At 36.0% G+C, this 26106-nt stretch overlaps 1 protein-coding gene across 1 annotated transcript in view; it reads left to right on the forward strand.

The window, feature by feature from the left end:
• Positions 1–3087: 3087 nt before the first annotated feature.
• The window catches only part of Tmc1 (transmembrane channel like 1), a 161670-nt gene continuing 138651 nt past the window's right edge, over positions 3088–26106 (forward strand). Inside the window, exon 1 of the mRNA XM_048806780.1 lies at positions 3088–3247. Coding sequence (XP_048662737.1) covers positions 3232–3247 — 16 coding nt within the window. The 5' untranslated portion in view covers positions 3088–3231. The remainder of the gene's footprint in view (positions 3248–26106) is intronic.

Consider the following 26106-nt stretch of genomic DNA (forward strand, 5'->3'; position numbering starts at 1 on the left):
TAAAAACTACCCAATCACATAGCTTGTAACTCAAAACTCAAAACTCCTATCAGAGTAAGGGGCAGTGCTGTGTTAGGGATAAACAGAAGTGGGCTGCTAGGTGTGCTGGCTTGACCCAGTTTATTCAGTAGCGCAGACATCGCCCTTCTGCCCAAGTAAATTTTGCCTTGCAAAAACTACTTCTGCAAGTGTGTGTCTGATTTTACCTTTTAACACCCCGGTATTTCTAACACTCTTAACAAACCAGATCCCAGATCCCAGTACTCAGACCTAAATAAGGTCTCATTCAAAGGCATTGACCTCACCAAGAGACTAACTAATGGGTAGAACTATCTATGGGCTCCATCAAGGCTTTTTTCAAATGTAAAAGACTGAGAATCAGCTATGGAAACACTCTAGCCAACTGCTTTGTCCCAGAGAAGTGGAAAAAAATAGAAGGTGAGAGTGAACCCGAATAGGAAATATAGGAGGGATTAAAGCTCAGGCTAAAGGATACAACCAATATCCTTGATACTTTTTCAAAGCCTGTTTAACATAGATTTTGATCAATGTTCATACCCCCAAACCATATAAGCCCCTAACCTAGCACAACAAAATGGGTTTTCCTGCTACCTCCATATTGGAGAGCTCTCTGTCTTCTCACATAAATAAATTCTACTTCATTCACTCTTCCTTTGATTGTCTGTGGATTTATTCTTTAAATCTGTGAGAAAAGAACCCAGAAAGAAATTTGTGATGCCTGCAACCTACACAAACCCCATAAACCACAGAAGAGGGGAATCCAGTTTCATCTCAAAACTCTGGTTTCACTGACCTGGTTACTAATAGCTTTCTAGTAATGTCTTGAGACTTGATAGTATAAGTCCTCCAATTATTTTCTACTTTTTCAACATTGTGATTTCTAGTCAAAGTAATTTTATTTATTCGTGAACCTTGAAAATTAGCTTATCACAGCATTTAATACCATGCCATTTAATATTTAATGTACCTGTAAAGAGGCTTTATGTAAAGATATTTATTGGTACTGAAGAACCAAGATAATTTAAAAATATAAAGAAAATGTGGCTGTATATCAATTTATTCACTTTTACTGTTATATAACATTATGCACTGTGATTATTTCAAAATTATTATATTTCATAATATATATATTTGTGACTATTCTATAATGTATATGTTGGTGAGGATGCTTTAGTGTTTTTGTCATTGCTTTCTTATTAGGAACAGTGCTGCTAATACGAATAGTATTTGCCTCTTTGGAACATGTGCAGGAGTTTCTTGTATGCAGTCTTGGTAGCAAATTTGCTAAGTCATGGTTTGGTAGAATTTTCTAGTTAATTTATACTTCCATCAGCATATATAAGAGATTTTATTCATCCTCATTCTCCAATATTTGGAATTGTCACACTTATCAATTTAACCAGTTTAAATAGGGGGAAATTGATATCCATGCCTATAGCCATCTTGGTTTCTCATTCCTTAGATGAGATTTAGATAGGGGTTTAGGATAAAGAGGGAGATATACTGAGTCTCAAATGAAAGACTATGAGCCACTGAGATGCAGTAAGGGCTCAGAAACTGTTTAACTCTTGAGCAACATGCTATTGGTTCATGCCCTTGTAAAATGAGGGAAATGAACAAGTGCAGGGAAAACTGGCATAAAAATTATCTGGCTCCCCCTGGCTCCATCTCCCATCCAGCCTCAACTACTATCCCTCTATAAATATTGGACCCTCAATACTAATCCTGTAAGGTGCTCAGTGAGTTGAAAATAGCTCCTTCTACTTTTCCTTGGACCATCTTTTAATGAATAGAATTTTCTTATTTTAAAGTAGTCTATTTTATCTTCAGAATTTTTTTTCTGTTAATGCTTTCTGTCTTTAATTTTTAGTATTATTTTTGTAATTTTGTGGCTACAAGCCTTGCAGAACCTCTTTCTTTTAAAATTTGTTCATATGTTTGTTATGGGTTTTGCCAGAATAGTATTTAGAGTTATTTCATATTTATGCTTAAGTTAATACGTCAAGTTGTACATAATTTTCAGTCTAGATTACAGATTCCATCATGTGAAAAAAAATTGAAATTTCATTTGTTATTAATTCTCAAATTATAAAACTACTCTGGGTATCTTTAAACTTAAGTACTTGTATCAGCAGTCTTCTACCTTGCTATTCCAGCTAAGATCTAGTGCCTAGAAAAGGGAAAACCTTGGTGAACATCAGTTTTGTTTTAAGCTTGTTTTAACCTGTGATTTGGAGTTTGCTATACTGCTTTGGTTAAAAATCTACACACTGCTCTAAATATTCCATAAGGATCATATATGTGCACAAGTCGATTTGTGAAGCCAAAAGCTGCTGATGTAAATGTGCCACTAGGATCCATTTCAAAACACTGCTTCCTCTTGCCAAGGTCAGGACAGCCATGCCTGCTCTCATGAAGTAACCAGAGAATGCCAGCGTCCTCTCTCAAAAAAGGCAGCCTCGTTTGCAACATCACATTTCAGTGGGTTTTTTTTTTTTTTTGGTTCTTTTCTTTCTTTTCAATGATGTAAATAATTTTTTTAATCATTCTAAAACCAAGATAAACTTTTCCTATGAGAAGTTTGGAAAGAGGAAAAAAAATGTATTTACCCAGAAAAATAGACATTTCCTCTTATAGCAGGTTTTATTTTTCACAGAAGTTGAGAAAAGGGGTGCCATGTCTTCAGGTTTCCCCACATTGGAGATTGATTGCTAAGTTGGATGCTTCTATACTTTGCTGCTTAAAGTGAACTCTAGGCGTAGGAGTGGTTTTCTTACTTACTCATTTAATTTACCCAAGTATACTTAGTGGTTGGTATTTCTCACCTTATGGTGAACTTACACTGCCCCCAAGAATGGAGGGCTTTAAAAAGGAGAGGCAAGAACATGCAGAGTGGGATGGAGCCAGATTTGGGCTGAATGAGACTGAGGTGATCTATGTAGTTTTGTTTCAACCCTTAGCCCCAAATGTGACCCTTTTGACCTGAGTACTCCATCCTTAAATGGTAAACTAAACATTCATGAAAATTTAATGGTGAGGAAATTAGTACCTTCTTACGTTTCAGACTGTGAAATGGCACCAGGGGAGACTTTCAGTGGCAGGCAGAAGTGTGTGGATCAAACCTGAAACCTTTGTTCTTTAACCCTGTTATGCTTAGCTGAGCCAGCCGGTAGGCCACCCACCCAGATGTCCTGACTGAACACCTCCAGGATGCCACCCAAAAAAGGTATGTCAAAATAGTTACCTGTTTGTGGAATAGTATTCCTTCCTAAGAGGTATAAGTTTGTTTGTAAAGTTTTTTCCCTGATTTTTGTGAGACTTTTTTTTTTTTTTTTTTTTTTTTTTTTTGTAGATAGATTCCTTTGTTTCTTGAGAAATTGGGAAGGATTTAGTATTCTTCAATTTCTTTTCTTTACGGATGTATGATTTTACCAACTGATAATAGCTCAAAGTTCCCTTTTGTGCAAGAAGACAGTGGGGAAAGCAAAATCCACTGAGATTATAGCCCAGCAACTTGAACTTCAGCTTCTGTTCAGAACTGTGACCTATCATCAGAATGGTTCATGGGACAGCCTCTTGAAGGGGACTTGTTCTGTTTCAGTTTGTGCATTCAGCTTATGCATTAACTCAGAAAAGGTTCTGAGTTAACTAAAGTTGAGGAAGGGAGGAAACAGATTAAGACAGGGAAAGCCCAGAAAAGATACCTGAAATCACACCTCTGAGGATATTAATGGGGAGAGATGAGAACTGTCATACCATATGGTTTTGGTTGCTGTGACTCACCACAGAGTGCATTTTCAGGGCCATGTGGATGATGTGTGGCATGGTCAGCAGTCATTCTGTGATGTTTATGTGGCTTACTTTTGGATCCGTTTTTAGCAATGTTTCAGTCCTCAAAGATAAACTGGTAGAATTTTCAAATGGGAAAAACCTGGACATACATATTTGCTTTCAGAATATCTCATGTAATCCAGGTAGTCTTGCCATTAGTCATTCTTTTAGCTGACTCATTTAATCTTAGACTGGAAAGTGGAGACAGAGACCTCATTTAGAGATAATCTATTAAAGCCATCTAGCCTCAGGGCAGTATCTTGGGCATCTAAGAAGTATCCTGTTTAGTATGCTCAGCTATTTTGTTAACCTCCAACATCAGGGGATCCTGGGAGCATTTGTATTGAAGAGGGGCTTTGCTTTTAGAAAACAAAAATAGAAAATACAAACTTCTCAAGAGGGTCTATTCACTTGCCCCAAGAAACTACTGAAATAGTCCAGAGTTGCATATTAGATTTCAGCAGTTTGGAATTGGTTTTCCATTAATAAGGACATGATTTACATCTTGGGTAACATGTTTTATGTGTTCCCCAATTAGGGGTCCTCAAGCCCCCAAGCTTCTCAGGCTAGGTCTTGGTATTTGCAGTGAGTTTTTTTTTTTTTCTCTTCATCCTCTTCTTTTTCCTCCTCCTCTTTTTTCTTTTATAGAGCTCCTACAATTCTTACTGAAACATAAAATAAAGCTGTGAAGGGCTGTCTTAAAGGCCAATCATCTCATTAAACAAGTAATGTTAGAACTGATTATTATTATTATTATCATCATCATTATTTTATACCAGCAATTGAACCCAGGGGCACACACCAACTCCTGAGCTCCATCCCCAGCCTCCTTTATGTTTTGAGACCCTAAGTTGCTTAGGGTCTCTCTAAATTGCTGAGGCTGACTTTGAACTTGCGATCTTTCTGCCTCAGCCTCTTGAGCCACTGGGATTACAGGTGTGTCCCACTGCACTGGATAGAATTGATTATTATTAATGATTATTAATGCTGTCTACTATTTATCATTAATCACATTGCTTTTTCAGTTATAGGTATCAACACTTAGTAGCTTTATTTTGATTATGAATGTAATATTTATAGTTGCAAAAATACATGAAATTTAGAAAAATATATTCAACGATGAAACAAAAACCACAAAATCTCACCATCAAAAGAAGGGTATTTAGTATCTTCCAGCTGTTTCTGTTTGACTTAATAAAAGAGGTATAATGTAAATATAAATAAAAAACATCACATTGTACCTCTTAATGTCTAGTATTTATAATTATTATTTTCAGTTATAAATAAGATAAAATGAACAAAAATGGATAAAAATCGATCTGTAAATGAATGTAGTTTTTAAATTTGTTCTGTTTAGATTGCATGACAGTAGAATACATCTGACATATTGTACATACATGGAGTATAACTTAGAATCCTATTCTTGTGGTTATACATGATGTGGAATTTCACTGGTGGTGTATCCATATATGAACATAGGAAAATAATGTTCAATTCATCCTATTGTCTTTCCTATTCCCATTTCCCCTATCTTCTCTTTATTCCCCTTTGTCTAATCCACTAAACTTCTACTTTTCCCTTCTCCCTCCCTTATTGTGTGTTACCATCTGCATATCAGAGAGAATATTTGGCCTTTGGTTTTTTGAGATTGGCCTATTTCACTTGGCACGATAGTCTCAAGTTCCATTTACCAGCAAAAATTATAAAGCCATTCTTTTTTATGGCTGAGTAATATTCCATTGTATATTGTATCACATTTTCTTTATCCATTCATCTGCTGAAAGGTGCCTAGGTTGGTTCCAGAGTTTAGCCATTGTAAATTGCCCTGCTATAAACATTTATATGACTACATCGGTATAATATGTTGATTTTAAGTCCTCTGATTATATGCTAAGGAGTGGGATAAATGGGTCAAACGGTAGTTCCATTCCAAGTTTTCTGAGGAATGTCAATACTGCTTTCCATAGTAGTTGCACCAATTTGCAGTCCCATCAGCATGATATCAGTATACCTTTTGCCCCACATCCTCGCCAACATTTATTACTTTTATTCTTGATCATTGCCATTCTGACTGGAATGAGATGAAATTTGCATTTCTCTAATTGCTATAGAGATGTTGAACATTTTTTCATATATTTGTTGACCAATCATATTTCTTCTGTGAAGTATCTGTTCAGTTCCTTTGCTGATTTATTGATTGGGTTATTTGGATTTTCTTTTTTGGTGTTACAGGTTTTTTGGTTCTTTATATATCCTGGAGATTAATGCTATATCTGAGGTGTGCAGGTGGCAAAGATTTCTCTCCCTTTCTGTAGGCTCTCTCTTTCATATTCTTGATTATTTCCTTTGCTGTGAAGAAGCTTTTTAGTTTGATCCCATCCCATTTATTGATTCTTGATTTTACTTCTTGCCTTTTGAGGGTCTTGGTAAGGAAGTCAGTTCCTAAGCCAACCTGGTGGAAATTTGAGCCTATTTTTCTTCTCTAGTCTAATGCCTAAGTCCTTGATCCACTTTGAGTTGAGTTTTGGGCAGGGTGAGAGATAAAGTTTTAATTTCATTTTGCTGCTTATAGTTTTCCAGTTTTCACAGCACTATTTGTTGAAGAGGCTATCTTTTCTCCAATGTATGTTTACGGCTCCTTTGTCTAGTATGAGATAACTGTATTTATGTGGGCTTGTCTCTGTGTCTTCTATTCTGTACCATTGGTCATCTGCTGATTCCATCACCTGTGTCATCTGGATGCTTTCATCGATTGACTTGATTGCTCTCCTGGTTGGAAGGCATTGTTTTTTTATTTTATTTTTTTCTATTTCTTTGCTTACCTGATAATTTTTATTCAATGTTGAAATGTTGAACTTTGTTCTGAGATTTCCTGTATTTCTTAAAATGTTTTTGTGTTTTATATTTTTCTTAGAATGAGTGGGATACTTTTGAGATTTGCTTTGAAGCTTAATTAGGGTGCGTTCACAGCAGGGCTATTTTGGTCTGGGCAATAACCCTCTGAGGACTCTAAACAATGTCTATGAACTAGGAAATCTCTGAGTTCTGACTCGTGGATATTCTAAACTATTTCCCCATTTGTTTTTCCTTTTTGGTATCAGAGATTGAACCCAGGGGCACTTAAACACTGGACCACTTCTCCAGCCTTTTATTTTATTTTATTTTGAGATAGGGTTTCACTAAGTTGCTTAGGGCCTCACTAAATTGGTTAGGCTGGTTTTGAGCTTGGGATCTTTCTGCCTCAGCCTCCAAGCCACTGGGATTATAGGATATGTGCCACTGTGCCTGGCTATTCCCACATCTTATGAGCTCTACAAGTGATTTTTCCCAGTCCTCTCTGATGGGTCTTTTCTTGGTCTTGGTGGTTACTACACATATATGCCAAGAGCCGTGCTCAGCCAAAGTTTGAAAGGATTTAATCACCTCCAGATCTTTCTGTGTGCAGCTTCTTTCTGATATTTTACCCTGCAAATTCTAATTGTGTTGGACTACCTGAAATTAGAACTGTCGCCTCAACTCAATGATACCATGAGCCTCTGTTGAGATTCTCCTCTGTGTGCTGTAGCCCAGAAACTCTCCTCAATCTGTCTGGGCTGATCTCAGTCCCATTTGTATTTTGAGAGATCATTGTTTGGGGCTGCTTATTGAGTAGTAGCTAAGAGAGATGTTTCATTGGGTTTCTAGTTGCTTAATATAAGAAGGTAACCATTCCTAGTTACATCATTGGGGCTGGAAGCAAAATTCTGGTACTGTTTTTATAATATGCTTTTACTTAATTATTTGAGGATTCCCTCTAGTTATGACTTTTGGGTGATATAAAGAGGTAAACATGTTTTTATATTTTTAAATCATATTTTTCTAGTTTAAGATAATTATTACAATCCTGATTTTTGTCAAGGGTATCTGAGTTCAATTTGTCAATATCCATAAATATTAGGTATACCCATATCATCTGTTCTCATGGGAAAAGAAGGATGAAATTCCACTCTTGTCTAATGTCCTTGTAGGTCTTAGACTTAGGGTCCTAAAGTCTATACCTGTTTATTAATTGAGACAACATTAACATGATCTAAACCCAAATTGATATAGGTAGTAAAATATGTCCCTTTGAAGAAGTTTAATCTCTTAAGTTTATTTTTCTCCTGTTAATGCATTCTTCGGTTTAACAGTTGTTTCAATTTGGAAATTTATCCTTATTATTAACCTAAATATTTCATTTTAGCATGTAAGAATTCTTCCTCCTCTTCTGGTTGTGGTATGGTATACACAAGGGTCATACCTATAAGTATTCTCTTATCTCCTTGTGTTTGAACAAGCTGTATACCTTTAATTTTAACTCACTTAAAACAATGACCAATATATCTATTGGTTGTTAAATATAACAAAACGTACAATAGATTCTTCTTGAGTTCAAAAAGCTCTTAATCTATTTGATAGATCAGACAAATACACATAAAAAGTTTTAAAAATACAAGATTGCAGGGTGCAGTGGCGCACGACTGTAATCCCAGCGGCTTGGGAAGCAGAGTCAGGAGGATGGCAAGTTCAAAGCCAACCTCAGCAAAAAGTGAGGGGTTAAGCAACTCACAGAGACCCTGCATCTAAATAAAATAAATAAGATAGGGCTGGGGATGCACTTTTTCTCATTTCCAAATCTTTTAATCTTTTTCTCTGACTCTAATGAAAATTCTTCAGGTTATCTCTATCAACCCTTTGCTGTAGCAGAAACATTCAGAAATCATATCAGTTTTGATTATGCTGGGTGATGACTTCCCAATCCTGACTGCTGGAGTTCTGTACATGCATCCCAGACCTGTGCCTGGTTTTCTTGCAATGTAGGTAGTAGAACAAATGTTGAGATCATGCAGTACCAGGTTTGAATCCTTTTTTCACTTCTTTTAAGCTTTATACCTTGAGCCATTGTATTAGTAAAGGGCAATTCAGTTGAAAACAATATATTCCAGCTAAACTAGCTTAAGCTACAGATAGCAGAAAATGACTCATGAAACTCAAAGGCAAGAATGAAGTTTGGCCTCAGGATCAGGTAGAACCAGAAAACACTGTAGCAAACCCAGGGAATTTTCTTTGCCTCTACCTTCTGTTAATCTGCTTCATTCTTTCTGGCTCTATATAGGAGATGTGATGGGTAAGGATGAGGCTAAATGTGCCTTAAACTTTTATTTTCTCAGCTAGGTGGATAAATATGTCAGGGTTCCATTCACAGAAAATGGGGCAAAACACAGGAAATTAGAAAAATAAAATGATAGTTATTCAGAATCACTAAATATTTTCACTGCTTTTAGTCTATCTTGCCTGTAGAATAGAGATAATGCCTATTTTTACTGTGTAAGACCTGATATACAGAAAATAATTCTTAGGTTCTGTCCTTAACTCTTCTTTCTTCCTTCCTTTTTTTTTTTTAAATTAACTTTTCATTTTCTTTCCTAGATGATTTTCTGCTAAATCTGGTATTAATGTGTTACCTGTAAATAGGAATACATTTTCATGAAATAGAATTATTGAAAACAGCTTAGACTTCTATCATATTTTAGGCAAGGATTCACATATTCTTCCTGAGCCAAGAACATGCAGTGGAAAGAAGCAGGATTGAGTAACTTTGCTGATTGTTCTCTGAAAAAAGTTGCTTGCGAGGGGAAGGTTTGTGCAGCTATGGAGGCAGCCTGCGGGGCGAACTTTGAGGTGGCACCCCGGGAGTGTGAAAAGGCCCTCAAGAGGATGCATTAACTAAGTCAAGTGACCATAGTGTGGAGGTTCCTTCAGGGCTGAATGGAATGGTTTTGAAGAACTCACAAGTTTTCCCAGGCAACAGTCACAACAAGCTCAAGGGGGCCACCCAGGGGAAGTGAGGATGCTTAACTTTTTGCCCTTCTGCTCTTAGTAATCTCATTCTGCTAGTCGAGGTCATGTAGGAAACAGAAGCTACATGTTGAGTGGAAAGAGGAGTCAGAAGAAACGGTCAGGGGGAGTCTTACATCACCTTCCCCACTTAGGTCTCCAAGCCTCAGTTCTTGAGGAGGAAGGGCCGGCTCTGAGATTGCCGTTTTAATGCAGACTGAACTGATATCCTACTCCCTCCAAATGAATCTGAATTATCAAAATAAAGTGGTTCTGATAACTGAAAATGATCAGAAAGCTACAGAATCTATATGAGGTGTTATCTAGGGTTAAAAAAGTGGTTAAAGGCAGGTTCATTCACCCTTTAAACAAATGACCTCCACTTAATAAAGTGAACTATACTTATAGTTAGTAGGTTATATAGTAGGTTTTGATAAAATACCCATTTTTTTTTCTCTTCAAGAAAATAATTAGAAGCTTTAAGCAAGATAGTTAAGATACTTCTTATGGGTGGTTCATACATTGGTATCTGCAGTCTATTCTGCTTAAGTTCTGACGTAAGTGAGGATTTCTATTTGTGCTTCCTGATCCTTAATTGCTGGTGGCTGAGAGAATATAGTCATTGCTTTCTGACCTTGAGAATAACTGCATAGTGCTATGAGTCATTTTCCACTCCTGAAAAGTAATGATCTTTCTCATTCCTCATGTCTGTCGTTTTTCCTTGAAAGGAAGGGTGATCCATGCACCATAGATTGAGAATCCTTCATACTTCCTTGATATTACTGTTCTCTTCTGCTTAAAGTCTGAACTGAATATGTACCCTCATTATGCAAAGCCACAGCACTTCCTGAGTAATAAAGTACTAAAAAGTCTTCTCAGCAATAGTGCTTTTTTTTTTTTAATTTCATGATCAATATCATGTGCAAGTCCAGGCTTTACGTACAGAGATTTTGTGAAACACAATTTTCTACCTCAGATATCTTTCCTTTTCCTTGAGCTTACTGAATTATATTTAGGTCAGTTATCCAATTTTAAACATCTGCTTTTTGAGATGCAATACAGTACAAAACCATTTCTACCCCCAATTCTGTCAACTTTTGAAAAAATGATCTTTATTTTAGACTCAGAGAAAAAGTTTTCTTCTTTTTCTAGATCTGTTCCAACTCCCCATATAGACAGTTTTTCAGAGAGTTTCTGAATTTTTCTGATTCAACAGACACATTGTTGAACCACAATGCAAAGAAAAGACCACCAACTCCAATTTTAAGTCAAATTAAAGCAAGCTTATATTGTGTACACAAGAGAGAGTTGGCTAGTACCTGCCTCACCCCAAATGCAGGGCCTGAGGACAACACCCCAGCTCTCTAGGAAAAAGGTTTTATAGCACAAAAAGTTATAAAGGGGGGTGTCTTGGGAACTTACAGCTAGCTAACAGGGTTCTGGCAAGCATAATACAAAGGCAGACAGCAAGTTAATGATCTATATGGCTTAACATTTCAAGGTAGGGAGTAAATTGAGACTCCAACATCAGAATTTATGAGGGGCTGCTAAGGTCCTAGGGAGGGTTGTTATCTGGTCAAGGAGAGCTAGGCATTGGTGAGTTTAGAGCACCAGCAGGAATTCCAAACAAGATTAGCCCTCACAGTATGGGCAGGCCAAATAGATATCTTAGTAAAAAAGAAATGAACTTTTCATAACTTTGTGACAAGATGACTCCCAATCTTAGGATAGAATTATGTTGGGTTCATCAACATAATGATAATATTAACCTCCCACTGAATTCTTAGAAAAATAGATTTCTACTTTTTTAATACTTTGGTGGAAATATGAACAAATGAGATTCTTTTTGCAAAAACATCTTTGGACCCTGTTGGAGATGTTTGAAAGTCTTAGTCAAAATTATCAAGTAGCTAAGAAGTGTGTCCTCCTGTGTCTTCCCTGTATTGTGGTAATAATACCATTGTGATCCAGGATCCAGTGCCCTTGAGTTCTCTGTCCTCTGCTTTTCATTTTAGCTTATTTCATCCAAGTGTCTGGATGGAAAAATGTCAACACATTATCTTTACACTGGAGGGTAAATCATTACTTAAAGATGTGTTTTTCAGTTTTCAGCCATGCCTTATATTTTTCTTAGACCTTGACTAATTCTAAGAGTATTATTCCTTTGTGTCTCTTCCATCATCATTAAGGTGAGATGGTTTCATGTTGCCAAGCATCCATCTTAGTCTTAAAGTAAGACTAAGTGCCTGTGGCAGACATGATGACACACCAGTTTGAGAAGTATAAACATCACTGGTGTGTCATCATGCTGCCATTTGAACTTGGTCTTACTTTAAGTTTAATCATCTAATTTGCTTGGTCTACTCTCCATTCCCTATTAGTCTAATACATTTTCCATGCTATAAATTTTATTTGATTGAAATAATACCTTAGCCCTCCTTGGTCTTAACTGCAAGACCCATCTTTCAAGCCTCAGTTGGTTACCACCTCCTCTTAATGCTTTCCTGAATTTCCTCAGTACAGCATGACTTCTTCCTCTTCTTACTTTCTGGGGTCTTAAGTACTCTTCATTTACATATCATTCTTTTCCAAGTGCTTTGTTGTAGAAATGTTATTTACATTCCTTATGTGAATATTGACCATTTTTCCCCTCAAATACTGAAACACTTGATCAGATTATGTTTTTTCCACTCTGTGAGATTCTTCATATAAATTATTTTACACATTCATGAAATTAAATCATTATTCTGTTAGATTGTTGTCCTGACAAAGCCCAAAGTTGAGGGAAGCTTACTGTGTTCAATTTTCTAGTTGCTAATCTCACTGATGGTTTGTATCTGCTGGCCAGTGGACTATTGCTTTAGAGAAAATCTACATACAGGGGACTCCTGTTCATGATGCAAATGTGGCTTGGAGAGCACCCCTCCCCCCAGCCCATCAGAGACAACATAGGTAAATAGCCTTGGGTGTTTCAGCCAGATTTGATGGAACATTTGGGTTTTGTCAGGAGAAGAAATTTTTAAAATCCCTAACAAAATAAAATCTACACTTGAATGCTTGTGCTGTCCAGAACTTGAATCTCTTTCCTGGAATATTTAGTAAGAATTGGCATTGCTTCCTTTTTGGCTTCCATTTTCCATGTTGCTTTTCCTGATTGCAAGCTCTGTTTTGATTCCTCTTGTTTTCCTTCAGGGGTACCAGGACCATGGATTTGGCTACTTGCTCTGCCCTGAAAGCCATTTTGTTTCTTTAGGAAGCCTTTGAGTGTGTGCCAGATTTCATCTTTGATTCTTTGATGTTTAATACCCTCAAAAGTTTTGGTTTTGTTTTAAATGATATGAAAGCAAAGGTGCTCACTTTATAAGCTGTGTAAGGAGAAATGTGTTGCCATTTTTAAGGAAAGAACAGTAAAAAATTCTGCAACAGTATACCTTCACCATCAAGACTCCTCCAGAAATGACAGGATGAATTACTGGACTGCTAATTACACTGGAAAATCTGGGAAAGCAGGGATAGAGTTGACCTTTTAAACTATATATTCCTTTTTGCCAAAAAAACCAGTTAGATTTGGTAAACATTTATTGAATGGATGATGAACGGTATGAATAATGAGTGGCGTGAACCTGAATTTTGCAAGCTACCTCCTGAGACTTGTTCAAAGGGTCATAAGTAGAGGCATTTCTTGTTTAAGTTCCTACTCCTGCTTGTGGGGGTTTTAGAAAAGGAGGTTGACCTCTGGTGCTATTTCATCATTAAGTTATGTGGATTAAAAGGCAGAATTCAAGGAAGAAAGTCTATTTCAAGATACAATACTTATTAGGTAGGCTGCTGTAGAAAGTGGTGCGAAGATATTTCACACTCAGAATGTCACATCCAGGGTGCTTTAGCACGGCATTCAGATGGCCTGGGTGGGATGGTGGGGAAGCACCTGTACCTGAAATAAACCTTGACAAGTCTGGCAACTGGTGACTCAGCCTCTGGTCAGGAGGCCTGAACATGATGTCTGGCACCATGAAGCCACCTTAGCTCCCAGATTTGTGGGTCAATCTGACAGGGCTGTAATTAATATGTTTCATTTAAAAAAAATCTACTTAGCTTTTTATTTCCCACTAAATTTTTTTCTGGTCTATATCTTTATGTAAATGAAGGCACTAGATGCTATCAGCAGCTACTGCTAAGAGAGCCTTTGATGTCTCTAGGAGCAGGAATGGCCTGCAAAAAGATTTAAAAATTCGATAAGTATAGGACTAAGGTATCCTAAGTAAATGTTTGAAACAAAAATAAGTAAACAGATAAATAATAAATAACCAAACTATTATAGTTTGATTTCAATGCCCTTTTCTCAATAACTGATAGAACAATCAAAGAAAAAGAATCAGTAAGTATACTGAATAACTCCACAAAACTTTTGACGACTTTGAGCTTATTGACATTTATATAACACTTCACTTAAGAAAAGCAGGATACCCATTTTCTTCAAGTGCATACAGAAACTTTAAAAAGAAAAACTATCCTAAGCCAAAAATAAATTTTAAAAGATTCAAATAATAAAAAATACATTTTGGGGTTGGGGTTGTAGCTCAGTCTAGAGCGCTTGCCTTGTATGCATGAGGCACTGGGTTTGAATCTCAGCACCACATAAAAAAATAAATAAAATAAAGGTATTGTATCCATCTACAGTTAAAAAATATTAAATATATATTTTTTGACTGAAGAAATTTAATTGGAAATCAATATGAAAATAACTGGAAAAATCCCCAAATATTTAGAAAGTAAATATCATACTTGTAAATGATCCGCATGTCAAATAAGAATTCAAGAGAGACATCTGAATGTGTTTTGAACGGAATTAAAACACAAACACAAAAACACTTTACATTTTTAAAGATACAGTGAAAGCAGTATTTAAAAGAAAACCTAAGCCGGGCGTAGTGGTGCATGCCTGTAATCCTAGCTTCTATGAGACCAAGGCTGGAGGATCGAGAGTTCAAAGCCAACCTCAGCAATGGCGAAGCGCTAAGCTACTCAGTGAGACCCTGTCTCTAAATAAAATATGAAAAGGGCTGGGGATGTGGCCCAGTGGTCAAATGCCCCTGAGTTCCATCCCTGGTATCAAAAAAAAAAAAAAAAGAAAGAAAACCTGTAGTATTCTATACCTCTCAGAAAAGTCTGTGATCCCAGTTTCTCCCTTAGAAACTAAAAAAAGAAGAGCAAATGAAATCTAAAATAAGCAGAAGAAAGTAACAGAGACCAGAGGTGAAGTAAATGACACAGAAAACAGGAACACAAAGAGAAAATTAAGGTTGCAAAAACTTGTTAAGATCAATAAAATAAAACCACTGGCCAGATTTTGGAATTTATCAAGAGGTAAAAACTTTAATTGTTAATTTAATTTTAATGAAATATTTATTCACCTAATCACAGAAAACAAGAATGAAAGAGGTGAGATCAAAAACTCTACAGATAAGAAAACAGTAAGATGATTTTTTTTTTTTTTTACTGGGGATTAAACTCAGGGCCACTCAACCACTCAGCCACATCCCAACCCTATTTTGTATTTCATTTAGAGACAGGGTCTCACTGAGTTGCTTAGCACCTGGATTTTGCTTAGGCTGGTTTGGAAATCGGGATTCTCCTGCCTCAGCCTCCTGAGCCACTGGGATTACAAGTGTGTGCCACCACACCCAGCACAACAAGGTAATATTGTGAAAAACTCTTGCCAATAAATTTAGCAACTTAGATAAACAGAACAAATTACTGGTAAGACATAACAAAGCTCACTCAATAAGAAATTGACAACCCTAATAGCCTTGTATCTATTTTTAAAATTGAATTTATGGTTAAAAACTCTCCCATAAAAATATTTCAAGGTCTGATTGATGCCTTAGAGAATTCTACCAAGCACTTAAGGAAGAAGTAATTCTAATTGTGCATAAACATTTCTAGTAAATTGAGGAGGAAGTATTTCCCAACTTTCTCTGTGACCAGCATTAATACAATTTGTGAATTGGAAGATACAATATTATTAAGATATCAGTTCTTCCCAAGCTGATCTGTATATTCAGTACGATTCTGATTAAAGTCCTAGGTAGCTTTTTAAAATGTCTGCATAAGTTGACAAATGGATCCTAACATTCATATGAAAATGCAAAGGACTTACAAGAGGCAAACAGTCTTTGAAAAAAAAAGAACCAAGTTAGAAGGCATATACTTGCCCTCAAGGTTAATTACAAAAGTACAGTAATCAAGATGATGTAAGATTGACATAATGATAGACAAAGAAATATAATTTCTAGGTCATGAGAATTATGTACCCTAAAAGAAGGTGGCAGGTGCTTATTAACTTTCCCCTGTCCATCAGGATGTGACAAAGCAGTGGTTCCCAGAGAACCAGTAGCAGCATAAGCATCGCCTGGTAAGTTTTTAGAAAAGTCAACTATTGGGTCCTCCCTAGACCTACTGAGGCTAGACTTTCCTGGGAGGCCCAGGAGTCTGTGTTTTCATAAGTTTTCCAAGGAAAGTTATGTACATTAGATTTTGAGAAGCATTGCCTGGCTTCTCCCTACTGGGAATCCACCAGGATTTAGGAGACAAGAAAGAGGTTTGGAGACATTTGCAGGATCCAGCATCACAGAATGAAGAGGAAAACTCAGGGCCTTTGTCCATGAAACCCATTAAAATATACTCTCAGTGCTGCCAGGTTGAGCTGATGAATAAAAAATAAGCTAATCTCATATCCATCAAGCTATTGATGATTTTGCTTCAGGGCAAGCAAACAGCTTTACCAAGCACAGACAATTGACACAATTTGTTCTTTGGAACTAACTTACTGTTAAGAGATACTTGAGAATAATAAAGAAGTTGTGAAAAGATAGCCAGGATTCTGAAATTTTTTACTCTTTCAAAAATTCTCTCTCCTGTGTCTCTGTCTTCTCCCCTACATGCACACAACTATACACAAATACATTCACAGTGAGATTCCATGATTCAGGAGACAGGATGGTATTTTGATGTTTGAGTGGTAAGATGAGTTTGAAAAGCCAGAGGTGAAGTTCTATGAGCCATGAATTACTTTCTTGTGAACACCTGAATGCACTTAGGAATCTGAGTAGTTTCTGAGGCTACCATGACAATTCTAGTCCTATCATCAATCATCTGAGAAATATTATGTATTGAATTAGGAAACTGGACTTATTGTATATTTTAGTCAGCTTTTTCACTGCTGTGACTAAAGGACCCAACCAGAACAATTGTAGAATAGGGAAAGTTTATTTAAGGGTTCACGGTTTCAGAGATCTCAGTGCATAGGAGGCTGGCTCCTTTCCTTAGGGCTCTAGTTGAGGCAGAATATCTTGGCAGAAGAAAGCAGCTCCCATGATGATAAGGAAGCCCAGAGAGAGACCTAATTGGCCAGATACCAAACATATACCTCAAAGGCATGCCCCCCCACCAGTACCCACCTCCTCCAGCCACACGCTACCACTTCAGTTACCACTCCATTAATCCTTATCAGGGGATTAAATCATGGATTGGGTTAAGACTCTCACAATCCAATCACTTCTCCTCCAAACCTTCTTGCATTGTCTCACAGGTGAGCTTTTGGGGAACACCTCACATCTAAACCATAACAGTGTACTATGGTCTTACTTGCTGGAATTGTGATATGACTTGTCCAAATAACCAAAGTGTTTCTCTCTATATTGTTCTCAGCCCAGTTGTCCTAGGACAGTGAGACAGGTTGCTGAGAAGCCAAGAAAGACACCTGGATATGGGAAATGAGATTGAAGGTTTTTGAAAATGCTTATGGAAAAGCTGGACAGACGCACCTCTGCCTCACATAGTGCCTCTGGTGCCATGCTGGAAAGTCCAGTGGTGATGGGTTGAAGAGGTGAATCTCTTCTCCTTGAAGTGCCTCTGGTGCCTCACAGGAAAGCAATTCCACCTATCCCTCACATGGTTTTTCCTGGGGTGGCCACCTGGATGAGCATGTTACTCTCCATGGTCCTCTGATCTGCACTGGCTACTGCCGAGAGAGGAGTTTTATAAGCATGAATTTGCTTTGGTCCTTGTGTGGTCATCATCCCAAGGAGAACCATCCTGTCAGATGTTCAAGGAAGCAGCTTTCTACAGATAACAGGAACTTGTCCTAATTCCCAACATACATAAGAGAAAACTAGTGTCCTTCAAGATAATATGTATTTGGATATTCTGGCCCAGCGGGCTTTCATTATTCCCTTAACTTGGCTAGATTTTGGGAACAGAAAGAGGCACTCAGGAACATAGTGTTTTACTAAGCCTTTTCCTTTGAGGATGACACACACCATCCCAGGTAAACAATAATAGGAAATTAAAAAGTAATGAGAACTTGCATTATTTGCTCTTTAGAGGGTTCTCTCTTCATCAACATCAGCTTTCTCTCCTCTTTTCTACCAGGCTCTTAGAAGACTAGATTTAGACCTTATGCCATTGTCCTTCCCTGTAGGATGGGACAGTCACAATTTATAGTCTCAACTTTCTGGCCTTTAATCAGGATAAAATTGATTACCATCAACTAAAAACAAAACAAAAAAATCACTAATAATAAACATACAGAATATATCAGCAAGGACAAGTCCCAACTTTTAGGATGTCAAGTACCTCCTCTTTTTCCGTTGCTACACAGTCATGACGATCTGTCCTCTGGGTCTTAGAATACTGCCAACAAAAGGAATTCTGAGGTTGGGTGAGGGAGACCATGCAAATCTCTCAGTCCAGACTGCACTGACTCCTACCTACTCCTTTATATGGAACTGATTTTACAATTTCTGTAGCACTGAAAGACTCAGTGGCTGCTAGTCCCTTGTTAACTATTTAGCCTAAGCCTGTGCTACAATTGCTCCTCCAATTGCTAACAGCAACAACAACAAAAAAATGTCAATGGTGAAGCTCATCATTGGCTCAGATGGCAAACATTTGAATGTGACTGCCTCTACTTTTAACGTTTGTTGGCATTAGACATGGGCATGAGTGTCAGAGGAGCTAAAAGTACCAGGAGACAATTTGGAGCAATATTTTATTTCTGTTCTTTATCTTTTGGTGAAATGCCAATTAGTATCATCTCAGACTAAATATTATGAATTTTTCCTACTTGTTGAGTCCAGGGTATTAAGGTAAAACTCAGAGTAGATGTGTCTTCCTTACCTAGAATTATAGATCAAAAATGCCAAATATTTGCATGCATGTATTAAGGCATTCGATTAGCACTTGTAGACTAGTACGAACTTTGTTCCATGCCAGCTACTTTACTATGCATATTACATGCATTTGTGGTTATATTTAGTTCTCCCAGCAGCCTTGTATGATGCTTGTTATTCCTTTCTTTCACTAAGGAAGTTACCAAAATATAAGATGATACAAAATTGTGGCAAGGCCCAAACTCAAACAAAGCTGTCTGATTCAAACACAGACTCTTTCTATTAGAGCCAACTGCCAACATGAATCATCTTAAACACCCGATGGAAAAGTACCCTTTCTTATTCATATTCCTCAGTAGTAGGCCAAACGTGGAAATAGACTGTGTTCTTCATGGTCATGACTTCGAAGAAATTAGGATTAATACAAAGGATATAGATAGCGAGATGTATGTTTATTTATATTATATGTTTTGTTTTCCAAAATATTTGAAAAGTAACCAAAAGAAATATCCTGAAATTCCTAGTGAAACTTTCTCCTCCCCACCCCCATCATTCTCTTTCTTGTAGGCCTTTTGCCTATATTTCTCTGGTGGAATTTGCCACATTCTTTCTTATATTTTGTTTTTAGTGGATTTGCCTGACTCTATCAAAGTAATCTTGAAGGCAAAGATTCTCAGAATTAATCAGGGTTCCGTCTTTTGCAGAAGTGAATGTACTGAGGCAGCGTGGTGTGAAAACAACACTGGATATGGAAATAGAAGACCAGCATGAAATCTTATTTATGTATTTATTGGTTATATGATCTTTGGCAAATTACTAGACCTGTGTATATCCAATTTCTTTGACACGTTGAAGGAGTTGAAGTAGAATGTACTGAACTCTATACAGTCTTTTCAAGCACAGAAAAAATCTTAATATATATCTGAGTTAGTTTAACTATTTCTGTATTGAAGACAATGCTATACCTTAAAAGAAACATGAATTATATTAAGAACATGAGTCTTGGGAATCAATACTCATGCTTATGAGTTTCAACCCTAGTCTGGCCACTTTCTTGCTTTGTAAGCTTTAGCAGGTTACTTAATTTTTACAAACCTCATATTTATTACTAGTAAAGTAATGCTAGAATAATTAACTAATTATGAACATGAAATTAAATGAGAGTAGTTAAAAACTACTCATCACAAATATATATATGTTTATATACGTATACTCATATATATATCCATCCATTCTTATTGACTATATTATGTTTTTTATTGAGTTATCAATTTCACCTAGGAATTGGTTGACTATTGTGGGATACACAGTTCAATTACTTTTAACTTTCATATGCTTCAGAAAGTAAGGTAATTAGAAATCCCTGATTGTGCCAGGTGTGGTGGTGCACTCCTATAATCTCAGCAGCTGAGGCAGGAGAATCACAAATTCAAGGCCAACCTCAGCAATTTAGTTGCCTAAGCAACTTACTGAGACTCTGTTTCAAAATAAAAAATAAAATAAAATAAAAGGAGCTGGGATGTGGTTCACTAGTTAAGCACCTCTAGGTTCAATCCCCAGTACCACAAACAAACAAACAAATAAATAAATCCCTGATTGTACTCTTCAAGTAAAATATTTAACAGCCATAGCCAAAATGATCACAGGAATAGTATCATTCACAGAAACTCCTTTCCTTATTCTCATGATAGTACCCATAGTGTCTGTGCTAGTTACATATGACTGTGTTGGGAAAATCAATTTATTAGTACATTTGTGTGTGACATTCTCAACTTCATCCAACTAAAGAAAAATCTGTTTATAACTAATTTCTTACTTAATCTTTCTTATAAAATCCATTATATTTGTTCAATGTTCTTTAATTTTCAAGCTCACAACATATTTGACCCAAAAGTCTCTCATTTTGCCCCTGCTATTCAGAGGTGAGCATATGCCAATGAATGGCCCCCATTTTTTCCTTGTATTTACAGAAGTCTTTTTAATGGGTTCATGTTTCCCCCCTTGAGTTTAAGATGTAATTACGCACACTAGAAGTTAGAAAATATAACTATTTTCTTTGCTTCCTTAAGATTTTCTTTCTGAACCTCTGTTTTCTGACTCTAGATTTCTGTAGACCTATGGTCACTTCTTGCCCCTTTACCTGCACGTGTGTGATCTGTGGTCATGTACCATCTTATATTCCCTGTTCTCCTTCTGACTTTACTTAACACAAGGCATTTCTTATTTATTCAAAATATAATATAAATTATCTTTATCTGCTCAGGTTACTACAGGTTATCTACAGGTTAACAAGATACCATAGTATGAGTAGTTTATAAACAATAAATTTATTTCTTATATTTCTATGGACTGCTAAGATCCAGTCACTGGCAGATTTGGTGTCTGGTGAGAGTCTACTTTCTAATTTGTAAAGGGCCATCTTTTTGCTGTGTTTTTACATGGTGGAAGTGGTAAGGAAAATCTCTGGAGTCTCTTTTATAAGGGTACTAGTCCATTCATAAAGGCTCATAACTTAATCACTCCATAACTTAATTACCTTCCAAACCTCTGATATCATTATATTGGAAGTCAGGTTTCAATGTGTGAATTTGGGAGGATATTAACATTCTATCAATAGCAATAATCATTAAGAAAAAAATGTTAATGATTCTTATCCCAGTTTACAATTAATGGTGATTTCAATGATTCTTGAAAAACCCTTATATACCTCCTTTGAGAATACCAAAATTCTTTTCTTTTTTAAAATCTGTTGTAATTAGTTATACATGGCAGTAGAATGCACTATGACACATCGTCTATAAATGTTTCATAACTTCACATTCTTTGGGTTGTACATAATGAAGAATTACAACAGTTGTGTAATCATATATGCACATAGGTAATAATGTCTGATTCATTCTACTATCCTTTCTAACCCCATACCCCTCCTCTCCATTTACTACCTTCTGTCTAATCCAAAGTACCTCTATTCTTTCTCCAGCCATCCCCCAATTGTTAATTAGTATCCACATATCAGAGAAAACATTCAACCTTTGATTTTTGGGGATAGGCTTATTTCACTTAGCATGATATTCTCTAGTTCCATCCATTTACCTGAAAATGCCATAATTTCATTCTTCTTTAAGGCTGAGCAATATTCCATTGTGTATAGATATTTTCTTTATCCATTCATCAATTGAAAAGCATCTAGGTTGCTTCCATAGTTTAGCTATGGTGAAAAGAGCTGCTATAAACATTGATGTGGCTGTGTCACTGTAGTATGTTGATTTTAAGTCCTTTGGGTATAGACTCAGGAGTGGGATAGCTGGGTCAAATGGTGGTTTCATTCCAAGTTTTCTAAGGAATCTCCATACTGCTTTCCAGAGTGGTTGCACCAATTTTCAGGCCCACCAGCAGTGTATGAGTGACTTTTTCCCCCACATCCTCGCCAAAATTTATTGTTGTTGTGTTCTTGAGATAATTGCCATTCTGACTGGAGTGAAATCTCAGTGTAGTTTTAATTCGCATTTCTCTAATTGCTAGTGTGATGTTGAACTTTTTTTTCATATATTTGTTGACTGATCATATTTATTGTTTTGCTGTTCAGTTCCTTAGCCCATTTATTGATTGGCTTATTTGGTTGTTTGATGTTAAGTTTTTTGGGTTCTTTATATATCCTGGAGATTAATGCTCAATGAGAGGTACATATGGTAAAGATTTTATGCCATTCTATAGGCTCTCTCTTTATATTTTTGATTATTTCCTTTGCTGAGAAGAAGCTTTTTAGTGTGATTCCATGCCATTTGTTAATTCTTACTTTTACTTCTTGCTCTTCAGGAGTCTTGTTAAAGGAAGTCAGTTCCTAAGCCAACATGGTGGAGATTTGGACCTACGTTTTCTTCTATTAGGCATAGAGTTTCTGTTCTGGTGCCTAGGTTCTTGATCCACTTTGAGTTGAGTTTTGGGCAGGGTTAGAGATAGGAATTTCAATTTTATTTTGCTACATATGGATTTCCAGTTTTCCTAGAACCATTTGTTGAAGAGGCTATCTTTTCTCCAGTGTATGTTTATGGCGCCTTTGTCTTGTATGAGATAACTGTATTTATGTAGGTTTGTCTCTATGTATTCTATTCTGTATTATTGGTCTACATGTCTGGTTTGGTGCCAAAACCATGCCATTTTTGTTATTATAGCTCTGTAGTATAATTTAAGATCTGGGATTTTGATGCCTCCTGCTTCAGTTTTCTTGCTGAGCATTGCTTTGGCTATTCTAGGCCTCATATTTTTCCAAATGAATTTCATGATTGCTTTTTCTATTTCTATGAAGAATGTCAATAGGATTTTAATAGGAATTACATTAAATCTGTGTAATTTTTTTTGTAATATGACCATTTTGAAAATTTTAATTCTGCCTATCCAAGAACATGAAAGAGATCTTTCCATCTTCTAAGGTCTTCTTCAATTTCTTTAGTGGTCTGTAGTTTTCATTTCTTTGGTTAAATTGATTGTCAATATTTTTTGAGGCTATTCTGAATGGGATAGTTTTTCTAATTTCACTTTCAGTAGGTTTATCACTGATGTATAGGAATGAATTGAATCCTGGGTGTTAATTTTATATCCTGCTACTTTGATAAATTCATTTATTAGTTCTAGAAGATTTCTGGTGGAAATTTTTGGTCCTTCTAAATATAGAATCATGTCATCAGCAAATAGGGATAGTTTAAGTTTTTCTTTTCCTATATGTATCCCTTGAATTTTGTCTGTCGAATTGTTCTGGCTAGTTTCAAGGACAATGTTCAATAAAATGGTGAAAGAGGGCAACATTGTCTTTTTACAGTTCTCAGAGGGAATGCTTTCATTTTTTTTCTCCATTTATAATGATGTTGACCTTGAGTTTAGCATAGATAGCTTTTACAACATTGAGGTATGTTCCTGCTATCCTTAGTTTTTGTAGTGTTTGGAACATAAAGTGGGGCTGTAGTTTGTTAAATATAAATGCTTTTTTGTTAAATATAAATGCTTTTTCTGCATCTATTCAGATGATCATACGATTCTTGTCTTTAAGTCTATTGATGTGATGAATTACATTCATTGATTTCCGTTTGCTAACCAACCTTGTGTCCCTGGGATGAGTCCCACTTGATTGTGATGCACTATCTTTTTAATATGTTTTTGTATGTGATTTGTCAGAATTTCATTGAGAATTTTTGTAATTATATTCATTAGGGATATTGGTCTAAAATTTTCTTTCCTTGATATGTCTTTGTCTGGCTTATATATCAGGGTGATACTAGCCTCATAGAATGAGTTTGGAAGGGTTCCCTCCTTTTCTATTTCATAGTATAATTTGAGTATTATTGGTATTAATTCTTCTTTGAAGGTCTTGTAGAACTGAGCTGAAATATGTCTGGTCATGGGCTTTTCTTAGTTGTTAGGCTTTTGATGGCATGGCATCTTTAATTTCATTGCTTGAAATTGATTTGTATAAATTGGGTATGTCCTCTTGATACAGTTTGGGTAGGTCATATGTCTCTAGAAATTTGCTAATGTCTAAGATTTTCTATTCTATTGGAGTATAAATTTTCAAATTAGTTTCTGATTATCTTCTGTATTTTAGTAATGTCCAAATATTTTCTTTTTCACCATGGATTTTAGTAATTTGAGTTTTCTCTGTCTTTCTCTTCATTAGTGTGGTTAAGGGTTTATCAATTTATTCATTTTTTTTTCAAAGAACCAATTTTTTTGTTAATTTTTTGGATTATTTCTTTTGTTTCAATTTCATTGATTTAAGCTCTGATTTTAATTATTTCCTGTCTTCTATTGCTTTTGGTGTTGATTTATTTTTATTTTTCTAAGGCTTTGAGATGTAATGTTGGTACATTTATTCATTGACTTTTTATTTTTTAATGAATAAACTCAATTCATGGAACTTTCCTCTTAGCATTGCCTTCATAGTAACCCAAAGAATTTGATATGTGCAATCACTATTCTCCTTTACTTCTAAGTATTTTTTTTTATTTCATCCATGATTTTTCATTCTATCCATTTGTCATTCAATAGTGTACTATTTAGTCTCTAGGTGTTAGAATAGCTTCTATTTTATATTTTATCATTGATTTCTAATTTCATTCCATTATGATCTGATAGAATGTAGGATGGTATCTCTCCTCCTCCTCTCCTCCTCCTCCTTCTTCTTCTTCTTCTTCTTTTTTTTTTATTTGCTAAGAGTTGCTTTGTGACATAAGATATGGTCTATTTTATTTAACCTTATTTTATTTTGGTACTGGAGAGTGAATCCAAGGCACTCAACACTGAGCCTCATTGCCAGCCCTTTTTTATACTTTATTTAGAGACAGGGTCTCACTGAGTTGCTTTAGGGCCTCCCTAAGATGCTGACAGTGGCTTTGAACTCACAGTCCTCCTGATTTAACCTCCAGAGCCACTGGGATTATAGGCATGCTCCATCATGCCCTGCAAGGTATGGTCTATTTTAGAGAAAGATCACATGCTGCTGAGAAGAAAATATTTGTCATTGATAGATGAAATATTTTATGTGTGTCTGTTAACTCTAAATTACTGATTGTATTATTTATAGTTTCTTTGTTTAGTTTTTGTTTGGAAGATCTATTCAGTAGTGAGAGAGGTATGTTAATGTCTGCCAGTATTATGTTGTTGTGGTCTATTGGATTCTGGAAATTGAGAAGGTTTTGTTTGATGTACATAGGTGATCCATTATTTGGGGCATCAATATTTATGATTATTATGTCTTGTTGATGTATAATTCTCTTAAGCAGTATGAAATGTCCTTCTTTGTCCCTTCTGATTAACTTTGGCTTGAAGTCTACTTTATCTGATATGATAAACCCCTGCTTATTTATGTGATCCATGTGAATGATGTTTTTTTTTTTTCCATACTTTCACCTTTAGTATGTGGATGTCTTTGCCTATGAAGTGAGTCTCTTGGAGACAGCATACTTTTGGGCCTTTTTTTTAAAAAATCCAATCTGCTGATTTGTGTATTCTGATTGATTATTTTAGGCCATTAACAATCAAGGTCATTATTGAGATATGATTTGTATTCCCAATCATTTTGGTTTATTTCTAGTTTTTAATTTGAATTGGTTTCTCCTTTGTTTTACAATTCCTTTAGTGTAGTTCCTCTCTTTACCGGTTTTTACTTTTTTTTTTTTTTTTAATTTCATCTTCATGAAATCTTTTGTTCAAAATGTTCTGTAGTGCAGGCTTT

Source organism: Marmota marmota, unplaced genomic scaffold (genome assembly GCF_001458135.2).
Source record: "Marmota marmota marmota unplaced genomic scaffold, marMar, whole genome shotgun sequence".
Taxonomy (NCBI): domain Eukaryota; kingdom Metazoa; phylum Chordata; class Mammalia; order Rodentia; family Sciuridae; genus Marmota; species Marmota marmota.